Below are 24,725 nucleotides of genomic sequence, written 5' to 3'. Positions count from 1 at the left end.
AATACAAACCTCAGACCAGATCCGCAGCCACAACTGCCGGGAGACCTCCTCGAGGAACTCTGGATTCGACATCTGAACAGCTGTCAGAAACCGCATGGCTGGAAGGCTCCCTAGAAAACAGACAAATACAGTATTTCAAAGAGCTGAACTGTGCAAGAAAGGAAATAACAGATATTCTACGAAATGGAACGTAGAAGCCGAATGTAGTAAAAGCTCAATACTGAAAAGAAGGAGGTGGTAGAGCAGATGGAGCGGACTATGTCAGTGTCTGAAGCAGCAGACGCACCAGTTAGGTGAAGGAGTTACACATACTTTACAGCAACAATATAATAGAAATTTTTTAATAAATTATTTAGGAAGTTGCTTAATTTTGTATTTAAGAAACAAATGAACAATTAAGAAAACACAATATAGTATAAGAGATGTACATAGACTTTAAATAGGTATTCCAAGTTTACAAAATTCATAGCATAGGTGACAATTTACTCATTATTGAGGGTTAAACAGCTAGAACCTGACCGATCAAGAGATCCTCAGAATACTAGACCTCTAGTGCATGCTCTATTCATTATCTAAGGCACTGAGGGAGATAGTTTGGTAAAATGGTTAAGTTTTTCAGGCAGTTTCACAGGCCATGAGCATTTAGTGAGTTTTTTATCTCCGTATTTACAAGCCAAAACCAGGAGTGGGTGTAAAATGCAGAAGTGGTGTCGTCCAATATGTTATTCTTCTTTAATTAGATTTCGGTGCACAAGGGTATACAGTGGATCTTCTCCTCGCTGCCTGTGATTCCCCAGCCCCTCCACGTGTCTATCAATAACAGCTCACTGCTGAAATTGCGAACAGAAGAGGTTGGTCATTCAATGTCCTGAGGCAGTCAGAGGGGCCGGGGAATCACAGACAGGGAGTAGAAGACACAGTGTACAGTCCAGATCCTGTGTACCGAAATCTAATTAGCAGAAAATTTCAAATGGTGATTAACTCCTTCAGGCCCGAGCCGGTTTTCACCTACCTGACTAGGCCAAATTTTACAACTCTGGCCAGTGTCACTTTAGGTGCCAAGAACTCTGGAAGGCTTCAACATATCCCACTGATTCTGAGAATGTTTTTTCATGACATGTTGTACTTTATGTTACTGGTAAATTTAGGTAAATTTTTGTGTTTATTTGTGAAAACATAGGAATTTTGGTGAAAATTTTGAAATTTCTGCAATTTTAAAACTTTCAATTTTTATATCCTTAAACCATTTACTCATGCTGTACAACATTATTAATAAATAACATTTCCCACATGTCTACGTTACATAAATTTTTGAACTGTTACTTTGTTTGGTTAGGAGGTTAGAAGGGTTAAAGTTTATCAGCAATTTGTCATTTTTTTCCCAACAAAACGTACAAAACATTTTTTTAGGGACTACATCATGTTTCAAGTGACATTGACTAGCCTATTGTCACGATGACCCATCCTGTGTGACGCGACCCGCAGGCCGGTAACTGAAACTACAAGACGCGGCATGTGATACTGTCCTGTGTGACACGGCCAGCCGGCCGGTACTACAACAACAAGACACGAAGAAAGGGGAAACAGTTACAACGGTGGGCCCTGCGATAGGGAAAGGGGACGTGGAGACCTCCTGCACTCCCCTGAGTCAGTGTCCCTAACGCTCCTGACGTTCCCTATGCCGGTTCCGCACCGGGCGCCGATCAGGAACCAGTCGCCCTAGCACACCCTACACCTATCCCTTGCTAGGGAGCTGGGTGGCGCAGAAACTAGCCCCACCGCTGTACTAATACACACTAAGGAAAAACACAAACAGGGAAACACCACTAAGCTTTACTCTGTTGCACTTGCTCCTGGCAACAGAGTCCACCATCAGAATGCAGCTCTCCTCCTGAATAGCTGCCACCAAGCTCTGCCAGAGCGACAAGGAAATCCCCTCTGACTCCTTCCACACCAGGGCTAAGACAGTGCTGCAAGGAACGCTCTCCAGCTCCTTCCTCCACCAAGGATGGTTGAAATGAACACTATCACCAACATTGATTGCAACACCTGTGACTCTTTTATACCAGAGCAATCACACTTACATTATAATCATGTGCACTAACTAAAGAAACCAGAGTGCAATGACGCTCACCACCACCGGGGACAAATTTAGAACAAAAGACACGACAGTGCAATAATCCTAATGGCCACCGGGGGGCAAAAACCAAACTTAAGCACAGCTTAAGAAAAAAAAGGTTACCTGTGCTTTTTATCAGTCCTGATCCAGCATGGATCATGACACCTATGTGACAGAAAATACCCAAATCTGACACCATTTTAAAAACTGCACTCCTCAAAACACATTCAAGAAGTTCATTAACCCTTTAGGCAGTTGATAGCTTTAATTCCTATGTGCAAGGAAAAGAATGAACATATTAACCCCTTCCCAACCTGTGACTCCACGTAGGAGTCATAAAAGTCGGTGCCAATCCGACCTGTGGCGCCTATGTGGCATCATGGGGAGATCGCGTTCCTGCAGGTCGGGTGACCAGGGTCACTGAAAGGTCACCTGACCCACAGGTACAGGAGGACTTGTACTTCACCCCAGGGGGGGTGACTTTGCCTCCCCATGGCTATGATCGCTCTGATTGGCTGTTGAAAGTGAAACAGAATCAGAGCAATTGTAATATTTCACCAATGAAGCTTGGTGAAATATTACAATCCAGCCATGGCCGATGCTGCAATATCATCGGCCATGGCTGGAGATCGCGTTCTGCCCCCCTCACAACTGTTGGCGGTGATCTACCACCGCCGTCAGTCTTTCCTCCCCTCCATCCTGTCCTCTGCTCCCCTCCGTCCTGTACTCTGCTCCCCCCTGCTGTCCAATCCCACCCCCTCCCCCCGGTACCTCCCGAGTCCCGGTGTCCATCCCGGTGTCCCTCCCATGGGTGCCACCATCTTCCAGATTAATTCATTCCAGGTACATTTTGATCACTGTGATAGGGTCTATCACAATGATCAAAATAAAAAAAAAGTAAATAACCCCCCCCTTTATCACCCCCATAGGTAGGGACAAATAATAAAATAAAGAAAATATATTTATTTTTCCACTAGGGTTAGAGTTGGAATTAGGGTTGGGATAAGGGTTAGGCTTGTGGTTAGGGGTTAGGGTTAGAGTTACGCACATCAGGGGCTCTCCAAATGCAACATGGCGACACCATTGATTCCAGCCAATTTTGCGTTCAAAAAGTCAAACGGTGCTCCCTCCCTTCCGAGCCCTGACGTGTGCCCAAACAGTGGTCTACCCCAACATATGGGGTATCAGCATACTCAGGAAAAATTGGAAAACAACTTTGGGGGTCAAATTTCTCCTGTTACCCTTGGGAAAATAAAAAATTGGGGGCTAAAATATTGTTTTTGAGGAAAAAAATGATTTTTTATTTTCACGGCTCTGCGTTATAAACGTCTGTGAAGCACTTGGGGGTTCAAAGTGCTCACCACACATCTAGATAAGCTCACTGGGGGGGGCCTAGTTTCCAAAATGGTGCCACTTGTGGGGGGAGTTTCTACTGTTTAGGCACATCAGGGGCTCTGCAAATGCAACATGACGCCTGCAGACCATTCCATCAAAGTCTGCATTTCAAAACGTCACTACTTCCCTTCTGAGCCCCGACGTGTGCACAAACAGTGATTCCCCCCACATATGGGGTACCAGCGTTCTGAGGACAAACTGCCCAACATCTTTTGGGGTCCAATTTCTCCTGTTAACCTTGTGAAAATAAAAAATTGCGGGCTAAAAAAATCATTTTTTGAGGTAAAAGAAATTATTTTTTATTTTCACGGCTCTGCTTTATAAACTTCTGTGAAGCACTTGGGGGTTTAAAGTGCTCACTACACATCTAGATAAGCTCACTGGGGGGTCTAGTTTCCAAAATGGGGTCACTTATGGGGGAGCTCCAATGTTTAGGCACACAGGGGCTCTCTATACGCGACATGGTGTCCGCTAACGATTGGGGCTCATTTTCCATTCAAAAAGTCAGAGGGCGCTCCTTCCCTTCCGAGCCCTGCCGTGCGCCCAAACAGTGATTTATGACCACATACAGTACAGACCAAAAGTTTGGACTCACCTTCTCATTCAAAGATTTTTCTTTATTTTCTTGACTATGAAAATTGTAGATTCACTCTGAAGGCATCAAAACTATGATTTAACACATGTGGAATTATATAATTAACAAAAAAGTGTGAAACAACTGAAAATATGTTTTATATTCTAGGTTCTTCAAAGTAGCCACCTTTTGCTTTGATTACTGCTTTGCACACTCTTGGCATTCTCTTGATAAACTTCAAGAGGTAGTCACCGGAAATGGTCTTCCAACAGTCTTGAAGGAATTCCCAGAGATGCTTAGCACTTGTTGGCCCTTTAGCCTTCACTCTCTGGTCCAGCTCACCCCAAACCATCTCGATTGGGTTCAGGTCTGGTGACTGTGGAGGCCAGGTCATCTGACGTAGCACCCCATCACTCCCCTTCTTGGTCAAATAGCCCTTACATAGCCTGGAGTTATGTTTGGGGTCATTGTCCCGTTGAAAAATAAATGATGGTTCAACTAAACACAAACCGGATGGAATAGCATGCCGCTGCAAGATGCTGTGGTAGCCATGCCGGTTCAGTATGCCTTCAATAAAGAATAAATCCCCAACAGTGTCACCAGCAAAGCACCCCCACACCATCACACCTCCTCCTCCATGCTTCACGGTGGGAACCAGGCATGTAGAGTCCATCCGTTCACCTTTTCTGCGTCGCACAAAGACACGGTGGTTGGAACCAAACATCTCAAATTTGGACTCATCAGACCAAAGCACAGATTTCCACTGGTCTAATCTCCATTCCTTGTGTTCTTTAGCCCAAACAAGTCTCTTTTGCTTGTTGCCTGTCCTTAGCAGTGGTTTCCTAGCAGCTATTTTACCACGAAGGCCTGCTGCACAAAGTCTCCACTTAACAGTTGTTGTAGAGATGTGTCTGCTGCTAGAACTCTGTGTGGCATTGACCTGGTCTCTAATCTGAGCTGCTGTTAACCTGCGATTTCTGAGGCTGGTGACTCGGATGAACTTACCCTCCGCAGCAGAGGTGACTCTTGGTCTTCCTTTCCTGGGGCGGTCCTCATGTGAGCTAGTTTCTTTGTAGCGCTTGATGGTTTTTGCCACTGCATATGGGGACACTTTCAAAGTTTTCCCAATTTTTCGGACTGACTGAGCTTCATTTCTTAAAGTAATGATGGCCACTCGTTATTCTTTACTTAGCTGCTTTTTTTCTTGCCATAATACAAATTCTAACAGTCTATTCGGTAGGACTATCAGGTGTGTATCCATCAGACTTCTGAATAACACAACTGATGGTCCCAACCCCATTTATAAGGCAAGAAATCCCACTTCTTAAACCTGACAGGGCACACCTGTGAAGTGAAAACCATTTCCGGTGACTATCTCTTGAAGATCATCAAGAGAATGCCAAGAGTGTGCAATCAAAGCAAAAGGTGGCTACTTTGAAGAACCTAGAATATAAGACATGTTTTCAGTTGTTTCACACTTTTTTTGTTAATTATATAATTCCACATGTGTTAATTCATAGTTTTAATGCCTTCAGAGTGAATCTACAGTTTTCATAGTCATGAAAATAAAGAAAACTCTTTGAATAAGAAGGTATGTCCAAACTTTTGGTCTGTACTGTGTGAGGTATCGGTGTACTCAGGAGAAATTGCCCAACAAATTTTAGGATCCTTTTAATCCTGTAGCCCATGTGAAAATGAAAAAATTGAGGCTAAAAGAAACTTTTTGTGAAAAAAAAAGTACTTTTTCATTTTTATGGATATATTTGTGAAGCACCTGGGGGTTCAAAGTGCTCACTATGCATCTAGATAAGTTCCTTGGGGGGGGTCTAGTTTCCAAAATGGGGTCACTTGTGGGTGAGCTCAAAAGTTTAGGCACACAGGAGCGCTCCAAACTCGATATGGTGTCCGCTAACGATTGGAGCTAATTTTCCATTCAAAAAGTCAAATGGCGCTCCTTCCCTTCCAAGTCCTGTCGTGCACCCAGTCAGTGGTTCCCCCCCCACATATGGGGTTTTCGGCGTACTCAGGACAAATTGGACAGCAACATTTAGGGTCCACTTTCTCCTTTTACCTTTGGGAAAATAAAAAAATTGTTGCTAAAAGATCATTTTTGTGACTAAAAAGTTAAATGTTCATTTTTTCCTTCCATGTTGCTTCTGCTGCTGTGAAACACCTGAAGGGTTAATAAACTTCTTGAATGTGGTTTTAATCAGCTTGCCGGGTGCAGTTTTTAGAATGTTGTCACTTTTGGGTATTTTCAGCCATATAGACCCCTCAAACTGACATGTGGGAAATGTTAATTAACTATTTTGTGTCACATAACTCTCTGGTTTAACAGAATAAAAATTCAAAATTTGAAAATTGCGAAATTTTCAAAATTTTCGACAAATTTCCGATTTTTTTCTCAAATAAATACAAAAATGATTGACCTAAATTTACCACTAACATGCAGCCCAATATGTCACGAAAAAAACAGTCTCAGAATAGCTAGGATCCGTTGAAGTGTTCCTGAGTTATTTCGTCATAAAGGGTCACTGGTCAGAATTGCAAAAAATTAAGGGGTTAATTTTTCCCACAAATGTTCAATGTTCACTTAGCCCCAAATTATGCACTTAATTTTAGGGTAACAGGAAAAAACTGAAAAGTTTATTTAAAGGGTTGGTGAGCACTTTGAACCCATAGGTGCCTCACATAATTTTATAACATTGAGCCATGAAAATTAAAAAATACATTTTTCCCACAAAAATATTGCTTTAGCCTCCACATTTTTCATTTTCAAAATGGTAATATGAGGAAATGGACCGTAGGGGGAAAAGGAGCAGCAGTTGACCTTTGCAGTGCAAAATTGGGTGGAATAAATAGCGGATGTCAAGTAACATTTGAAGGGCCCCTGATGTGCCTAAATAGTGGAAACCCCCCACAAGTGATCCAGTTTTGCAAACTACACAATAAATACATCTAGAGGTGTGCTAAGCACCTTGAATCCACAGGTGCTTCACAAAATTTATTAAAGTTGAACTGTGAAAAAAAAAAAAAATCACATTGTTCCAACTAAAATGTTGCTTTAGCAACAAATTGTTCATTTTCACAGGGGTAACAGGAGAAAATGGACTGTACAATTTGTTGTGCAATTTCTCCTGAGTTCGCCAATATCCTATATGTGGTCAGAAACTATTATTCAGGCACAGTGAAAATCTCAGAAGGGAAGGAGTGCCATATTAGAGTTCAGATTTTGCTTGAATGGTTTACATCCGCCATGTCACACTAGCAGAACCCGAGATGCTAGAACAGCAGACACCCCCATAAATGACCCCATTTTACAAATTACACCCTTCAATTAATTCATCTAGGTGTGCAGTGAGCAAACTGACAACACAGGTCTGACACAACATTTTATACTATTGGGTGGTGTAGAAAAAATAATTACATTTTTACCAGTAAAATGCTGTTTTAGCCACAAGTTTTTATTTTTCAAAAGGGAAATAGGAGAAAATTAACTACTGTATTTACTTTGTTATGCAATTTGGCTGGAGTTCACCAATAACTCACACGTTGTCAGAAAATACATTTCAGGCACAGTGCAAAGCTCAGAAGAGAAGCGCTATATTGAAATGCAGAATTTGTTGGAATGGTTTGCGGGAGCCGTGTCACATTGACAGAGCCCCTGAGGTGCCAAAACAGCAAAATCCCTCATTAAGTGATCCTATTTTACAAACTTGACATCACAATTGTGTCACAGAATTGTATGCCATTAGGTGGTGAATAACTAATATTTACATTTTCATGACTAAAATACTGTTTTTAGCCCTACATTTTTCATTTTCACAAGGGGAAATGGGTGAAAAAAGGTCCCAAAATTTGTTACACAATTTCTTTTAAACGTGGCAATACTCCATAAGACTGTACAGTAATGTCTGGCAACAAGGTAAGGCTCGGGAGGGAAGTAGCGCTATTTGTCTTTTGTGGCACAGATATTTCTGGAAAAGTTTGTGTACTCCATTTGCAGAGCCCCAGATGTGCCTAAACAGTGGAAACACCTTTTTTGGGGGAGGTTTGATGAAAAAGCATAGTTTTTTTTATGGTGTTCACTGAAGGGATTAACTAGTGAGACAGTTTTATAGGTCAGGTAGTTCAGGATGCAGCGACAGTAAATATGTGGACTTTTTGTTTTTACATAATTATACTTAATTATTGGTATAGTTTTAAATTTTTTCATTATTTGGGGATTTTTACGTTTTTTTTTTTTACATTTTATTCACTTTTTTACCTTTACTTTACATTTTATTACTGTAATTGCTGGTATAAAGAATTGCAAAACATTATACCTGTCAGTTTACACTGACAGAAGACTCCTAGACCGTGCTGCGGGCACGGTCTAACAGGCCTCCATAGCTGACAGTTCAGAAGGTAGTCATGTGATCTCCTACTATCATGGCAACCATCAGGCCCCCGAGATGACGTCACGATTGGGCCAATTGGTTGGAAAGGGAGCCCGCTCCCTCGCCCAGCCTTAGATCATTAAACAGCCAGGTCTCAGCTATCACTTAAGCCGAGCTCTTGGCAGGAATCACGCGCACAGCTTCCATGCCCACACGATCAATAGCGATGAGGGACCTGCATACCAGGATGAGGATGAGAGGGGACATGCATAACAGGATGGGAATGAGGGGGGGACATGCATACCAGGACGGGGATGAAGGGGCCATGCTTATCAGTACGGGGATGAAGGGGCCATGCTTACCAGGACGGGGATGAAGGGGCCATGCTTACCAGGACGGGGATGAAGGGGCCATGCTTACCAGGACAGGGATGAAGGGGCCATGCTTACCAGGACGGGGATGAAGGGGCCATGCTTACCAGGACGGGGATGAAGGGGCCATGCTTACCAGGACGGGGATGAAGGGGCCATGCATACCAGGATGAGGGGGCCATGCATACCAGGATGGGGATGAAGGGGCCATGCGTACCAGGATGGGGATGAAGGGGCCATGCATACCAGGATGAGGGGGCCATACAACCAGGATGGTGATGAGGGGGCTAAGTATACCTGGATTGGGGACATATCATATATATATATATATATATATATATATATATATATATATGTTCAAAAATTAGTTAGAAAATGTAAGTTCTAACAGAATGCAAAAATGTGATGTATAAATGTATTCAAAAGCTGTGTGATACTGCCTCATTTTGCATTACATGATCTGTTCCCCATACTTCTTACCAGTAAAGCAAATACTAACCTTTCTTAATGACAACTTCAAAGAAATCACTTGGGTGTTGTAAAGGAACCTGATAAAACTCAGTCAGCCGGTCCACATCCTTTGTCATGTAGGCGCCTCTCTTTGGAACCATGGCAGGCGGTGAGTTACCTATAGATAAATGAGAGTCATTTCTGATCTTTCAGGAAAGTGTCACCTATATTGTATTTTTTTCATTTAATTTTCTGCATATGGATGGTAGACATCAATAGACTGACTCTTACTCATTGACTTCCATGGGACCATTTTCTAAGCATTCTCTGAGTTTTTACTGAGGTCTTTTTGCAGGGAGGGGGAATATTAGCCATGACCATCCCACCATCCACTGTGAATGGTGGATCCTGGGTTAAGGTCTCTATACACATTAGATTAAAATCTGCTGAACCTGCTTATATTGGCAGGGACAATCAGCAAAATAATGTGCATTCTGCAGGTGAAGATAAGGCAGTTTGAACTCAAGCTCCAGATCCGTTTTCAGTTTTCCCACCAAAAATACACTGTATGCAGAATTATTAGGCAAATGAGTATTTTGATCACATCATCCTTTTTATACATGTTGTCCTACTCCAAGCTGTATAGGTTTGAAAGCCAACTGCCAATTATCTAAATCAGGTGATCTGCATCTCTGTAATGATGAGGGGTGTGGTCTAATGACATCAAAACCCTATATAAGGTGTGCTTAATTATTAGGCAACTTCCTTTCCTTTGGCAAAATGGGTCAGAAGAGAGATTTGACGGACTCTGAAAAGTCAAAAATTCTGAGATGTCTTGCAGAGGGATGCAGCAGTCTTGAAATTGCTAAACTTTTGAAGCGTGATCACCGAACAATCAAGCATTTCATGGCAAATATCCAACAGGGTCACAAGAAGCATGTTGATAAAAAAGGCGCAAAATAACTGCCCATGAATTGAGGAAAATCAAGCGTAAAGCTGCCAAGATGCCATTTGCCACCAGATTTGCCATATTTCAGAGCTGCAACGTTACTGGAGTATCAAAAAGCTCAAGGTGTGCCATACTCAGGGACATGGCCAAGGTAAGGAAGGCTGAAAAACGACCACCTTTCAACAAAAAACATAAGATAAAACGTCAAGACTGGGCCAAGAAATATCTTAAGACTTTATTTTTCTAAGGTTTTATGGACTGATGAAATGAGAGCGACTCTTGATTGGCCAGATGGATGGGCCCGAGGCTGGATCAGTAAAGGGCAGAGTGCTCCACTCCGACTCAGACGCCAGCAAGGTGGAGGTGGGGTACTGGTATGGGCTGGTATCATCAAAGATGAACTTATGGGACCTTTTCGGGTTGAGGATGGAGTGAAGCTCAACTCCCAGACCTACTGCCAATTTCTGGAAGACACCTTCTTCAAGCAGTTGTAGAGGAAGAAGTCGGTATCGTTCAAGAAAAACATGATTTTCATGCAGGACAATGCTCCATCACATGCATCCATATACTCCACAGCGTGGCTGGCCAGTAAAGGTCTAAAAGAAGAAAAAATGACATGGCCCCCTTGTTCACCTGATCTGAACCCCATAGAGAATCTGTGGTCCCTCATAAAATGTGAGATCTACAGGGAGAGAAAACAGTACACTTTTCCGAACAGTGTCTGGGAGGCTGTGGTGGCTGCGGCACGCAATGTTGATTGTAAACAGATCAAGCAACTGACAGAATCTATGGATGGAAGGCTTTTGAGTGTCATCATAAAGAAAGGTGGCTATATTGGTCACTGATTTTTTTATTTTGTTGTTGAATGTCAGAAATGTTTATTTCTAAATCTTGTGTTGTTATATTGGTTTACCTAGTGAAAATAAAGTGAGATGGGTATATATTTGGTTTTTATTAAGTTGCCTAATAATTATGCACAGTAATAGTTACCTGCACAAACAGATATCCTCCTAAGATAGCCAAATCTAAAAAAAAACCCACTCCAACTTCCAAAAATATTAAGCTTTGATATCTGAGTCTTTTGAGTTGATAGAACATAGTTGTTATTCAATGATAAAAAGAATCCTCTCAAATACAACTTGCCTAATAATTCTGCACACGGTGTATGTGATCAGAAGTTGAGATAGTTTTGGATGAGAGTTTGGCCAACACCTTGGCTGGTGTTTACTGTATATAGAGGTGTTATGTCATAGCAATCCAGCTTATCACGGTAATGACATGACCACTCAGAAGTGACCTATACGAAACAGCAAGTGTCAGCTTGATATGAGGCTCAGTAGAAACAAAAGAGCAAATTGAAATCCACCAAAGGATAATATAAATCAGGTACATTTTATTTGGAAATCATATTAAAACCATAACAGACAAAAAGTACTCTGACAATTTAGAGAACTGTGGAGGCGACATGAAGGTAGGCAAAGGAGGTAATAGGAGCCAAAGTGTGACTTAAGGGGGCAGGGCAAAAGAGATCACTGCAGCGTAAATGCAGGCAGCATCATGCTGCTGGGCAATGCGATTAGATGAAGTGTATAACCTATCCACCGGTAATGTATGCTGCCATACAAACTATAAACTCTTCTGAAAAAGCAGGTATGTGAAACGTGAGTCAGGGGCCGCAAGGGGGCATCGGTGGTCTTGACACATAATAATGCCCGCCCACCACTGTGCCTCTTACAAAGTAAAAATGCCTCCTTTCGTCCCTCTAGATGTTAAAATTGTGTCCTTGAAAATATTAATGCCCTATGCATGTGCCCTAGAAAACAATGCCCACATTTGGCCCTTAAAAAGTAATAATGCTCCGAGTGTGCCAAATTTACAGACAATACCCTGAGTGCCCCTATAACAAATACTTCTTAATTGCTAACTTAAAGGGGTTGTTCACTATTTTGACAATTCCTTCTTCATCTAAATGTCTGGCCCCCATAAAATAATTAAGCTTATACTCACCACCCATGCCTTCATCATCACAGCAGTGTCAGCATTCGCAGTCCCGGAGCTTTCGTGCAGTTGTTGTGACACATGACGCCGACGTCCAATCAGCACTGGAGTCTGTCCCCATCTTCAGACAAATCGAACTTCGGACTTCCTCTTCATGCTCAATTCGACAGGAGGAGGGGACAGTGATGCCAACGCAGATATGGTGCCAGTGTCACAACAACAGCATGGGAGCCCCGGGAGAGCGAGTGCAGACACTGTGGGAACAGCGCCAGCATGAGAGGGGAGTATAAGCTTTATTATTTTATGGGGGCCAAGTGAGGAGTATGAGAAGAAGTTCTCCTAGTAGTGGACAATTTCTTTAACATTTAACTGTCCTCTGAATACTTCCATATATACCGTATATACTCGTGTATAAGCCGAGATTTTCAGCCCATTTTTTGGGCTGAAAGTCCCCCTCTTGGCTTATACACGAGTCATATACCGGGGGGATCGGCGGGGGAGGGGGAGCGGGGGTGTCAGATCATACTCACCCTTCTCTGCAGCTCCCCTGCTTGCTCCATGTTGTCGGCACTGCTCTCTTCCTGCTTCAGCTGTCAAATGGTACCCGCTCATTAAATATGCGCATATTTAATGAGCGGGTACCACGTGACCGCTGAAGCAGAAAGAGAGCAGCGCTGACAACATGGAACAAGCAGGGGAGCTGCAGAGACAAGCGCCAGAACCGGCTGAGTATGACCGGGGGGGGGGGCATAGTCACCTGTCCCTGCGTTCTGCTGTCTTGCGTCCTCTGCAGCGACATTCAGGTCAGAGGGCGCGATCGTGCCCTCTGCCTGCAGTCACTGCAGAGCCCGCAACGCTGATGAGCAGGGGGCAGCGACGGAGGTGAGTATACAGGTTTTTTCTTTGTAACGGAGGCTGCGGCAGCAGCAGCAATATGATGGGGCCACACACTGCAGATAACTGAGGCCAATCACTGTGCAGCAAAGCTGGGGCTACTCACTGCGCAGCGTTATCTGGGGCCACACACTGTGCAGCATTATCTGGGGCCACACACTGTGCAGCATTATCTGGGGCCACACACTGTGCAGCATTATCTGGGGCCACACACTGTGCACCCTCGGCTATACGCGAGTCAATAAGTTTTCCCAGGTTTTTTTTTTTTTTACAAAATTGGGAGGGGGGGGGTCGGCTTATACATGAGTATATACTGTAGTTCCCCTCTACACAGCATGATGCCCCCACATGCACAACATGATTGATCCACAACTTCCCAATCACAGCATGATGGCCTTCAGTAGTCCACCCCACCCCACAATGTATGATGTCCTTCAATAGCTCCAACACTCTATGATGGTCCTCAGTAGTCCCCTTCCCCACACACAGTAAGATAGTCCACAGTAGTCTCCCCACACTGTATGATGACCCCCAGTAGTCTCCCCCACACTGTATGATGGCCCCCAGTTGTCTCCCCCACACTGTGTGATGGCCCCCAGTAGTCTCCCCCACACTGTGTGATGGCCCCCAGTAGTCTCCCCCACACTGTGTGATGGCCCCCAGTAGTCTCCCCCACACTGTGTGATGGCCCCCAGTAGTCTCCCCCACACTGTGTGATGGCCCCCAGTAGTCTCCCCCACACTGTATGATGGCCCTCAGTAGTCTCCCCCACACTGTATGATGGCCCTCAGTAGTCTCCCCCACACTGTAAGATGGCCCTCAGTAGTCTCCCCCACACTGTAAGATGGCCCCCAGTAGTCTCCCCCAAGCTGTATGATGGCCCCCAGTAGTCTCCCCCACACTGTATGATGGCCCCCAGTAGTCTCCCCCACACTGTAAGATGACCCCCAGTAGTCTCCCCCACACTGTATGATGGCCCTAGTAGTCTCCCCCACACTGTATGATGGCCCTCAGTAGTCTCCCCCACACTGTATGATGGCCCCAAGTACTCCCCACCACAGACACACTACATGAAGGCCCCCAGAATTTCCTCCTCCCACACTGTATGGTTGCCTCCAGTATTCCCCTCCTTCACTACACTGTATGGTGGCCACCAGCATTTCTCCCCTCATTGAATGGTGTTTTCCAGTATTACACTCCTCCCACACACTGTATGGTGGCCTCCAGTATTTACCCCCACAATTTATGGTGGCTCCCAGTATTCCCCCCCACACACACTGTATGGTAGCCCATAGGATTTCCCCCTACTCCCACAAGGTATGGTGGCACCCAGTATCCCCCACCACACTGTATGGTGGCCACCCAGTATTCCCCCCTGTCCCTCCCACACATACTGTATGGTCACCCCTAGTATCCCCCCCCCACTGTATGGTGGCCCCTAGTATTCCCACACACACTGCATGGTGGCCCTCAGTATTACCCCTACAAATAATATTAAAATAGAAAAAGTTGAAGAAAAATCTTATACTGTAGGGGTTTGAGGACGATTCCTCCATGAGCTGGCTGGACATGAGGCCTGCAGATGCCCCGGATGCCCACAACCATAACACCTGCGCTCTGCTACTTCCTCTCCTCGTCGTATTCCAGAAAACGCAGTGGAAGCAACAGGAGGCACATTAACACAGGTATCAACACGAGGTGGTGGCTCAGAGGAACGGGGAACAATGGGGACAGAAGAACTGGGGGCCACCGGTGTTGTGGAGCTGGTAGGCCTCTCTCCATCCTCCAACAGAACTCTCCACCGAGGCTTGATGGTGAGAGCCTCATCAGCGAGAGATGCAGCTTTTTCCACTGTAGCAGGTTTCCTCTCACGCACCCATTCCCTGATCTCAGCGGGGCACTGGGCAAAAAATTGTTCTTTTAGGATAACCTGGAGACAGGTGTTCCAGGTTAAGGCCTCCTCTGCCTCCAGCCAGCGATTACATATTTGTTTGAGTCTGTGGGCATACATCTTGAAAGACACTTCCTCATTACAGGCTAAAGTACGAAACTGGGTCCTGTAAGTGTCTGGGGTCACAGCATAATGTTCTAGAACAGTCCGTTTAATCTCTGCATACTCACAGTTCCACCGAGGGTCCATAGCTCTATAGGCTGCAGCAGCTCCACCCTCTAAGAGCCCCACAAGATGTCGGACGTGCTCCCTTTCCGGGACTTCCATTAATCGACACTGATGCTCAAAGTCCAGGAAGAATCCCTCAATGTCACCGGAAGCCTCATTAAACGGCTTGAAGTCTTTGCGGGACACTCTGGGGAGTTCCCTCATGGGGGATGCTGTGGGTACAGTCTGTCTGGAGCTTCTCGCTGCCTCCAAAGCGATCTCCCTCTCCAGCATTGCCCTCTCCTCCATCCTGCGCTGCCTCTCCTTGGCTGTGCGCATGACCTCCCTCTTATCTTCTATGGTAGCCTCTTCTCCCAGCAAGGCCATCTCCTCCTCGTACCACACAACCCACTGACTTTTTTGGGTATTTACCTCCGGCTGCCGTCTTTCCTCTCTTTGCTGTGAGGATCCTTCCTCCGCATCATCTTGCAGGTGAACTGCTTCCAAAGCCTCAATCAGCTGCTCCTTGGAGAGTCCCTTGTAGCTGACTCCCAGTTCACGGGCCTTTGTTTGTAGGTTCACCGCAGTCCAGTTCTTGTACTCTGCGGTGCTGGTTCCCGATGTTGATGGGCCGTTCTCCTCCATTCCTTCTGCTCCGATCCCACCGCTGCCAACCAGTTTGTGACGGGAGTATTCTCCAGAGCAAGGAGGGACAACAGGCCTGGGAACGATCCAACAGATTTATTGACCAGAACACAGGAACAACACGAAGGTAATTTGCAGAGTCCCAAAATAAGTCCACAGGAAACTGATTCGGGGGCACCTCCCGACAATCCTTGTGCCAGATCACAAAACCATAGTCCTTTTAGAGTCCCAGAAATCCGCCACGATCACACTAAGGCCGAGGCTTCCTCAGACAGCCTCGCCCTTCTCTTTCAGCATCCAACTCACATCTGACTGAGTTGCACAGGGATCTAGTGTCTCTGCTCCTGGATCAGCCCATGTGTGTAGTGGAGGAGGGTTCCACTCCTCCTATGCAATGGTTTGGCCCACAGCAAGGCACCGCTGTGTCTAGGAGGATGTGCATTGTGAGTCCTCCCCCTGCTGAGGAGAACAATGGTGATTCCCCTAGCTGTGTTGACCCAAGCCTGAATTCAATTATGGTCTAGATACACAAGTCTTGTGGAAAGGAGACAGGTTACTTACATAATTACATTATAGTCCCAGAGACACAGGCAATGGGGGAAGGAAACATATTGTTACAGGTACACACAAGACATTGCAAAGTATTGGGGAAAAATACATATCATGACACACACTGTATGGTCACCCCTAGTATCCCCCCCCCCACTGTATGGTGGCCCCTAGTATTCCCACACACACTGCATGGTGGCCCTCAGTATTACCCCTACAAATAATATTAAAATAGAAAAAGTTGAAGAAAAATCTTATACTCACCTAACCATGGATCCTGAGGAGTCTGCCGGCAGACAGGACCAAGATGTGGACAGACCAACGCAGTGATGTCATTTCGCTGGGTCAAGCAGAGTCTCGATGTGATGTCATCACGCCGCTCACCCGTGCATATTCCTGCCATCCTGTACACGGCAGGCCTAAATCGACATGTAGTCTACAGAATGGAGAGAGGTAGTGCAAGAAAATCAAGTCTCCATGCTGCACCGCAGATTTTAACTGGGAGAGCACTTTCTGGAGGGTAACAAAAAAACTACATCTGAGTGTTCGGCGTTCGCCTCCCGTACACTCCCGAAAAAAGTGCACAGCAGAGATCACGTTCGCGCTGACATCACCATTTTGCGGGGGATTTCAGATGTATGCCTTGTCTGACATGAGATCAGGTTTCTTTTTTATATTAACCAATATTGTTATCACCAGATGACCCTTCGTTTTCCATTACAGCAGACTATGCATCACAAAGTATCATAACACGCTCTCCTCATTCAGATGAGCGATTCTCCATGTAAAGGAGCTGCTCTTACATAACAGCGCTTGCACTTTGAACCGAGAGGTATGAACTTTATTAACCCAGCAGTGTTCAGTCACTGTGATGGCTCCGGCGTGCGTTCAGTCATCGCTGTGTGTAGAGAGACCAAAGGCTGTAACCCCGGCCATGACTGACAGTAGGATCAGCATTACAACCTACTATCCACCAGTGCCACGGCACGGCCACAGCCGCTGCTCTCCATAAACAGAGACAAGTGACAGGTTCCCACTGAGAGCTCCTGCACACACCGTATTACGGCGTCATGCCTTATGTTTAGCACCAGAGCATTACTGATCTCACATGACAAAATCCAATTTCAGCGATGGTTCTACATGTGAAGATCGTACATGGAAGTCACATAAATGAGCTCCAGACTCACTTTTTTAATACTTAAAAGTTGTCCTCTAGTACAATAATAGTCAATTCATATAGGACATTCAGGTTCACAACACATTGAAGCACTGGTTGAGCTGGTCGACCCACTGGCTGGAGGAACTACCGGTATATTATCAGGTATCTTCTAGCATTACATACCAGTTGAATTCATTATTGCTCCAAGGAACGCAGGGCGTAAGTGGATGTCTATGTTCCATATGTTCTTATATCGTAATAGTATCTGTTATGAATAAAAAAATAAAAAGACAGATTCGAGATCTATTTTTTTTTTTCTATACTAAAATAACAAATCTTATTCATATACTTTGGAAACTTTCAGTGAAATTTTTGTGCTGCGATATGAATTTTTAAATTTGTAGTATGACCATTTTTTGGGATGTCTCCTGCTCATTATTCCATATTTCTAAGTGAACTAATAATATGTGCTTTTCTGCTTGTTTTCTAAAGTTGTTGGTAGTAAACTATGCAATACCATTGATTGTGTTTTATGTTGCTTTATTTGTGTAGCATTTTTAAAAGCGGTTCTAAGGCTATGTACCCACGTATGCAGAAAAAAACGGACTCCTTCCCAGGAAAAATGTGCTTTTTTTTGCGCGTTTTTTACAGGAGCAGACTCCTGCCCATAGAATATAGTTAGAAATGTGGATTTTTCAGCGAAATTAATGAGCATGCTGCATTTTTTTCCGCGATGCGCTTTTTTCGCGGAAAAAAACGCAACAATATGCACAAAAAGTGCGGAATTCATTAAAATGAATGGGATGCTTCTTCTAAGTGTTTTTTAAGCATTTTTGCTGGTAAAAAACACTTAAAAAATGCGAAAAAAACACTTACGTGGGTACACAGCCTAATGCAGGAAAACTGAAATTCTGCAGTTAAAGATGCAATTGCAATTTTACTTGTAGCTATGCAGACGTCCAAAATTTATAAAGCGGGAAACAGTTGTCAAAAAAATCACATCCACATTGCTTTATCTTTAAAAAAAACTGCAGATTTTTTGCACAAAAAAAAAAAAAACAATGTGAAAAAAATGCAACTTGACGATATGTGGGAACAAGGACTTAAACTCTATAGAATGGACAGCACACAGATGAAGATGTATTTAATTCACAGACTCATTGATTTGAAAGGGATGAGTTTAATGTCTTACTAGAATCAAAAACACAAAAACAGGAGCACATCCTTTTTGTTTTTATTATGGCAAATGGTTAGAACCCCCCCCCAAAAAAAAAGAAACAGACATGTCAACAGTCACACAGACTATTCTGGGTATGTATTGTATCTGTGAAAACATATAGGAACCAATGAAGTGCAAAATGCATCATTTTACTACAAGGATGCTCTCAAAAATCATTGAATATACATATGAGCTATAGAGAGGTATTTTTTTATCCTAACAATAATACAGAAGTAACACAAGACTTCATATTAATCCGCAAAGACAACTTCTAAAAATTACAAATTGTCTTTATTAAATACCAACAATACATATACATAAAATAAGTTCAATACCAAAGACCAATAAGTTTTATAAGAACAGGCAGGCAGCAATATAAGCATGGAAAGCAATGGGGGCATCAATTGTGAACAAGTGGAGAAACCCCAAGCATGTAGAGACAAGTACCGTCTGATATTAAAGTGCGTAGTGCATACTATATAGGTGCATCAATGGCAATACATGTCCGGAGGTATCACCACAGGTCACAAAGGGAAAGAACATGCAAGGCAAAAAATATTGGCCACACATACCAACACCCCACTGTACCCACACAATAGTCCTGAATAGGGCAAAATGGCCAATAAATAGCCCCAACAAACTTGGAAAATGGTTATATCACATGTTCTTACCCATAATAAAAACCCACCAAAGCCCAAGTGCCCCCGGGTACTGTATCTGTGTAAAAAACCCAGTTACAAAAAATACAGGAAAAATTGGAGTTTCAATGAGGCAAACAATCTACAGTGACCAGTCTGCATCAAAAATCTGTACAATTTGTTGGATTTTTGTTGTGGATTTCCCTGTGACATAGGTGGGTATTGTTTTCTGCAACAAATCCATCCTGTGTGAATCTTCATATCTTTTCTAAAAGATGATATGCACTAGTGTCACTAGGCCAGTATATGGTCCAAAAATAAAGGCAATGGGCAGCCAGCTTTACTAAGACTTCTTGGATGATCTCTTCTACTTGTACAAAGTAAGTGATATGTGTGTAAAGGAATGGATACTGCCCAGTGTCCCCCCTTGAAGTGCAAATGTATTGCTGTATTGTGTAATGGTATTTGTGACATGTGTTAACAGTGTTATGTTGTGTTCTGCCCGACAGTAGGGAGAGTTAGCGTTAATAGTTGAGACTAGCCCAGAGAGGGAGGGTCTAAGGTGAAGAGACAGACAGTTTTCTGTCGAAACTTCAGATAGGGCCCAATGTGCGTGAAGAATAGACCTAAGGTCTAGATCAGGGGTCCTCAACCTGTAGCTTGAGAGCCACATGTGGCTCGCGGTCCCAGGAATTGTGGCTCGCGACTGTCTGCAGCTTGGTGCATTAGCTCCAGGTCTAGCAAACAGGTATGAAGACCTCATCTCAAAATGGTGTATTTTGTGAGTAGCCCTGCACAGAAGAGCAGACCTGGATGCATGCACATATACTGGTCTTAGGGGATTAGAAATGTTTTAAGTATTGTACGCTGGAGTCTCCTGTAACGGAAGCGTTGTACTCCACATTACGCGCTTGCGCATTGCAATCTTGACTTGCGCATGGTGAACTATGTCCCAGAAAACAGCAAAATACTTCCGTGACATAGTTCACCGATGCATATGCACTAATGCTTTTTGGCTTTGCCCGCAGTAGGGCAAAACATACTGCACGTGCACGAGTCAAGCTTGCAATGTGCACGTCCAAAATATGGAGGACAACTTTGGAAATTCCCAGAAATATTGCCGACAGCGGCCAAAGAGGGGTAGAGAAAAGGACCCAAAACACTGCCCATCGGACCGGTCTGAAATCATTTACATAGACCGCCAAAATGAGGTGACAGATTCCCTTTAACTGGACTATAGTACTGAGAAGTATAGAAGAACGGTGAAGGTAGTGGACAAGCGAGTAAACAGAAAGGAATAAGAACTGTGTGTGGAAAATGCTCCATATTGTGAAGTAAACGTTTATAAAGCTGTGTAACCGCTATTTACAGTATCTAATCCCCACCAAGTTATCAGTAAAAAGTTTATTTTTGGCTGGTGGTCTCCCTCATTGAACTCATCAACATTTGGTTCTATCCCACCGAAGCCAGGGCTGTGGAGTTCGTAAGCCAAACCTCAGACTCCTCAATTTCTCTGACCCCACAGCACTGGTCATTATTGAGCATGTACATAAAGTGCAGCACAGATTCATCTCAACTCCGACTCCACAGCACTGGTCACTACTGAGCGTGTGCATATAGTGCAGCACAGATTCATCTCAACTCCGACTCCCCAGCACTGGTCACTACTGAGCATGTGCATAAAGTGCAGCACAGATTCATCTCATCGACCACTCCACAGCACTGGTCACTACAGAGCATGTGCATAAAGTGCAGCACAGATTCATCTCATCGACGACTCCACAGCACTGGTCACTACAGAGCATGTGCATAAAGTGCAGCACAGATTCATCTCAGCTACGACCCCACAGCACTGGTCACTACTGAGCATGTGTATAAAGTGCAGCACAGATTCATTTTAGCTACGACTCCACAGCACTGGTCACTACTGAGCATGTGCATAAAGTGCAGCACAGATTCATCTCAGCTACGACCCCACAGCACTGGTCACTACTGAGCATGTGCATATAGTGCAGCACAGATTCATCTCAACTCTGACTCCCCAACACAGGTCACTACTGAGCATGTGCATAAAGTGCAGCACAGATTCATCTCATCTATGACTCCACAGCACTGGTCACTACAGAGCATGTGCATAAAGTGCAGCACAGATTCATCTCATCTACGACTCCACAGCACTGGTCACTACTGATCGTGTGCATAAAGTGCAGCACAGATTCATCTCAACTAAAAACCGAGATCCTGAGATAAGGAACCGAACAGACATTTATAGGATATTTTCTAACTTTACCAAATTTTTATGAAAACATTTACAGCACATCTTGCACTGTACTACTGAAGCCAATTTATTATAAATTTTAGGAGTCAAGAGTCAGGCTATGTGCACACATGTGGAATTGCCACGGAAATTTCTGCGGCAATTCCGCAACTCCCTGCAGCGGGAAATTAGCGGGAAATCCACATGCGGAATTCCTGCGAAAAACTAGCATTTTGCAAGCGTAATTAGCTTGCAGAATGCTAGCGTTTTCCAAGCGATCTGGAGCATCGCTTGGAAAACTGATTGACAGGTTGGTCACACTCGTCAAATATAGTGTTTGACAAGTGTGATCAACTTTTTACTATTGATGCTACCTATGCGGCATCAGTAGTAAAAGATAGTATGCAAAAAATAATAAAAAAAATAAAGAATATTGTTATTCTCACCTTCCAACGGCCCCCGATCTGCTCTGCGACGCTCCCGGCATCTTCCGGTCCCAGTAATGCTTTGAGCGAGCTTGTGAGAGCGCAACGTCATCGCGGTCATTCGCGCAAAGCATTACTGGGATCGGAAGATGCCGGGAGCGTGGTGAGAGGCGGGAAGGACATTGGGGGCCGTCGGAAGGTGAGAATGACAATGTTTTTTATTTTTATTGTATTTTTTACAGGATTATGGTACCCAGGGCATGGAGGAGAGTCTCCTCACGTATAGTGGGCATAGCTATATGCGTAAAATGAGCGTTTCAATGTAATCCTATGGGTGCAGAATCCCCGCGATTCCGCAAAAAGAATGAGCCTGCTGCGGATTTTTGTGCTATGCAATTCCATAGGATTGCACGGGATGCTTTTTTTTTTGCGGCAATTTCGCGTGTAAAAAAACACCGCAAAAACGCAAAAAAAAAGTTACGTGTGCACACAGCCTCAGTCTATTTTATACCGACTCCACAAATCTGACTTCACAGCTCTGCCCATAGCACAATTCCACACACCCAGCCAGGACTCCCACCAGCACCTTCGTGTAACGTGTCGAGGTGTAAGGGTATGTGCACACGCTGCGGATCCGCAGCGGATTTGGCCCTGCGGGTCCGCAGCACGTTTTGCTGCGTTGTACAGTACCTTTATTTCCTATGGAAATAAAAAAAAACGCTGTGCACATGGTGAGGTTTTTTCCGCGCAGATTTGTGTGGATTCCGCTGCAGTTTCCTACCTTAAGGCTGTGTGCACACGCTGCGGATTTTGCTGCGGTTCCGCAGCGGTTTTGGCCGCTGCGGACCCGCAGCAGTTTCTGCTGCGGTGTACAGTACAATGATTCCCTATGGGAATCAAAAACCGCAGTGCAGACGGTGCGGAATTTTCCGCGCGGATTATCTGCGGTTTTCAATCCGCAGAAAGAATTGACATGTCAATTCTTTCTGCGGATTCTCCTGCGGTTTGCCATCTCCTCCATTGAGGAGATGAAAAACCGCAGGGCAAAACCGCAGAGCAATCCGCAGGTAAACCGCAAGTCTTTTAACCTGCGGATTTTACAAAATCTGCAGGGAGAAATCCGCAGCACCTAAAAACTACGTGGGCACATAGCCTTAGAAACGAGTACCTCAACCACGGCTACAGCCCTGCGCCATGTTACTATATACACAATCAACAATGCATATAAATGATACCACACTCCACAGCTGCGACCAGGGGCAGACCCACTATAGGTGCAGCAGGGCCCCAAGAGTCGAGGGGCCCACTGCTACCTCCATAGCAGGTGGTATTATGCGTTATGAGGACCTGGACTGCAAAGGGCCCATATACACAGGGCCCTCCTCTGTGTGGGTCCGTCAGTGGCGGAGACGCCTTACTATCAAAGTGTTTAACGGGACAACTGAAAGAAGTATCAGGCAGCGGGCCTTATTACACCCTCATAAATGCAGCTATGGACACAGGAATAGCACTGGAAGCAATTCCCTAATATGTTAGTTTAATAAGAAAGAGAACTGCAGCGAATTACAATTCTCCACATAAAGCCTCTCACCTCAAAGCCCAGCCAGGAATAGGGGGAGACCACATCATAGAACAGCTCCAGCACCTTCCTCTCAGACATATCTGCTGCTTACACTGCAGGGAGCATTGTGGGAAGAGAGCAAAGTTTCCTGAAACCGGTTGTACCGCATTTGTCTGGCCTTGTGTTGGAGCAGATAGTAAAGGCTCTCACTGCCATCTACAGAGAACTTCAGTGTTGGCACCCAACTAGCTGCAAGCACAAAGCGCACACAGCAGTTTGGTGCAGTTTTTTTTTCTTGAGTTGAGGTCACATTCCTACAATGAGCTTTTTGTGAGTTTTTGATGTTGCCGATTTTCTACACCCATTAAGGAAAATAGGTTACTTGCATTTTTTCAAAAATTATGCAGCTAAAAAAAAAAATCTCACCAAAAAACGCATCATGTGAACATAGCCTAAAAACAAGGCACATTCTGCAGTAGAACTTTGAGGCTGACACTAAGATTTCTGGCCCGGATCTGCTGCCAGCAGTAATGCAGATTCACACAAGGATTGGACCCAATGGGCCTGATTCATAAATTCTGGCCCATCCAGGGTGAATTGTAATTGAAAACCTTATTGTACCCTTACACATACTTCACAAGACAGAAGAAGGGACAAACTAATCTGTCCACACCCACAAGCCACACTTATTTACCATTTCTTTCTAATTTTCCAGGAGGAATCTCAGTCAGCAGGGGCAAGGAGGAACATTTAGTAGATGCCTAGGACTGCAGGGGGCAGACCCAAATCCGGGACTGTCCTGCAGTATTCGGGACCTATGGATTTAATTTTTTGTTCATTCATTCATAGTATAGCAGCCATAACGTTCATATTTACATAAGCTTCAATATATGACATCTTGATTTTTTTGTGTCTGTAAGTTCGTGTTCACACGTTGCATGTATACTGTCTTTTATTTTCTGCAGGGGTCTAATCTTATCCAATCAAGTCCAATCTAAGCAATAATAATCTTCATGGGTTATTGTATTTTTGCTGCATTTCTTAA

General features: G+C 44.3%; 1 protein-coding gene across 1 annotated transcript in view; it reads right to left on the bottom strand.

Annotated features, from left to right (window-relative positions):
* LOC141051370 (glutathione S-transferase kappa 1-like) overlaps positions 1-23,882 on the bottom strand; it is a 44,022-nt gene extending 20,140 nt beyond the window's left edge. Inside the window, exons 1-4 of the mRNA XM_073548308.1 lie at positions 23,711-23,882; positions 17,764-17,845; positions 9,338-9,466; positions 10-110 (exon numbers count right to left, since the gene is read on the bottom strand). Of these exons, the coding sequence (XP_073404409.1) occupies positions 10-110; positions 9,338-9,466; positions 17,764-17,845; positions 23,711-23,779 (381 nt within the window). The 5' untranslated portion in view covers positions 23,780-23,882. The remainder of the gene's footprint in view (positions 1-9; positions 111-9,337; positions 9,467-17,763; positions 17,846-23,710) is intronic.
* Positions 23,883-24,725: the final 843 nt, after the last annotated feature.

This window comes from Dendrobates tinctorius, unplaced genomic scaffold (genome assembly GCF_039654945.1).
Source record: "Dendrobates tinctorius isolate UK_male_01 unplaced genomic scaffold, ASM3965494v1 ptg000156l, whole genome shotgun sequence".
In the NCBI taxonomy this organism is placed as follows: Eukaryota; Metazoa; Chordata; class Amphibia; order Anura; family Dendrobatidae; genus Dendrobates; species Dendrobates tinctorius.
The sequence above is the reverse complement of the archived record's forward strand: the minus strand, read 5'-3'. Positions and strand labels throughout refer to the sequence as shown.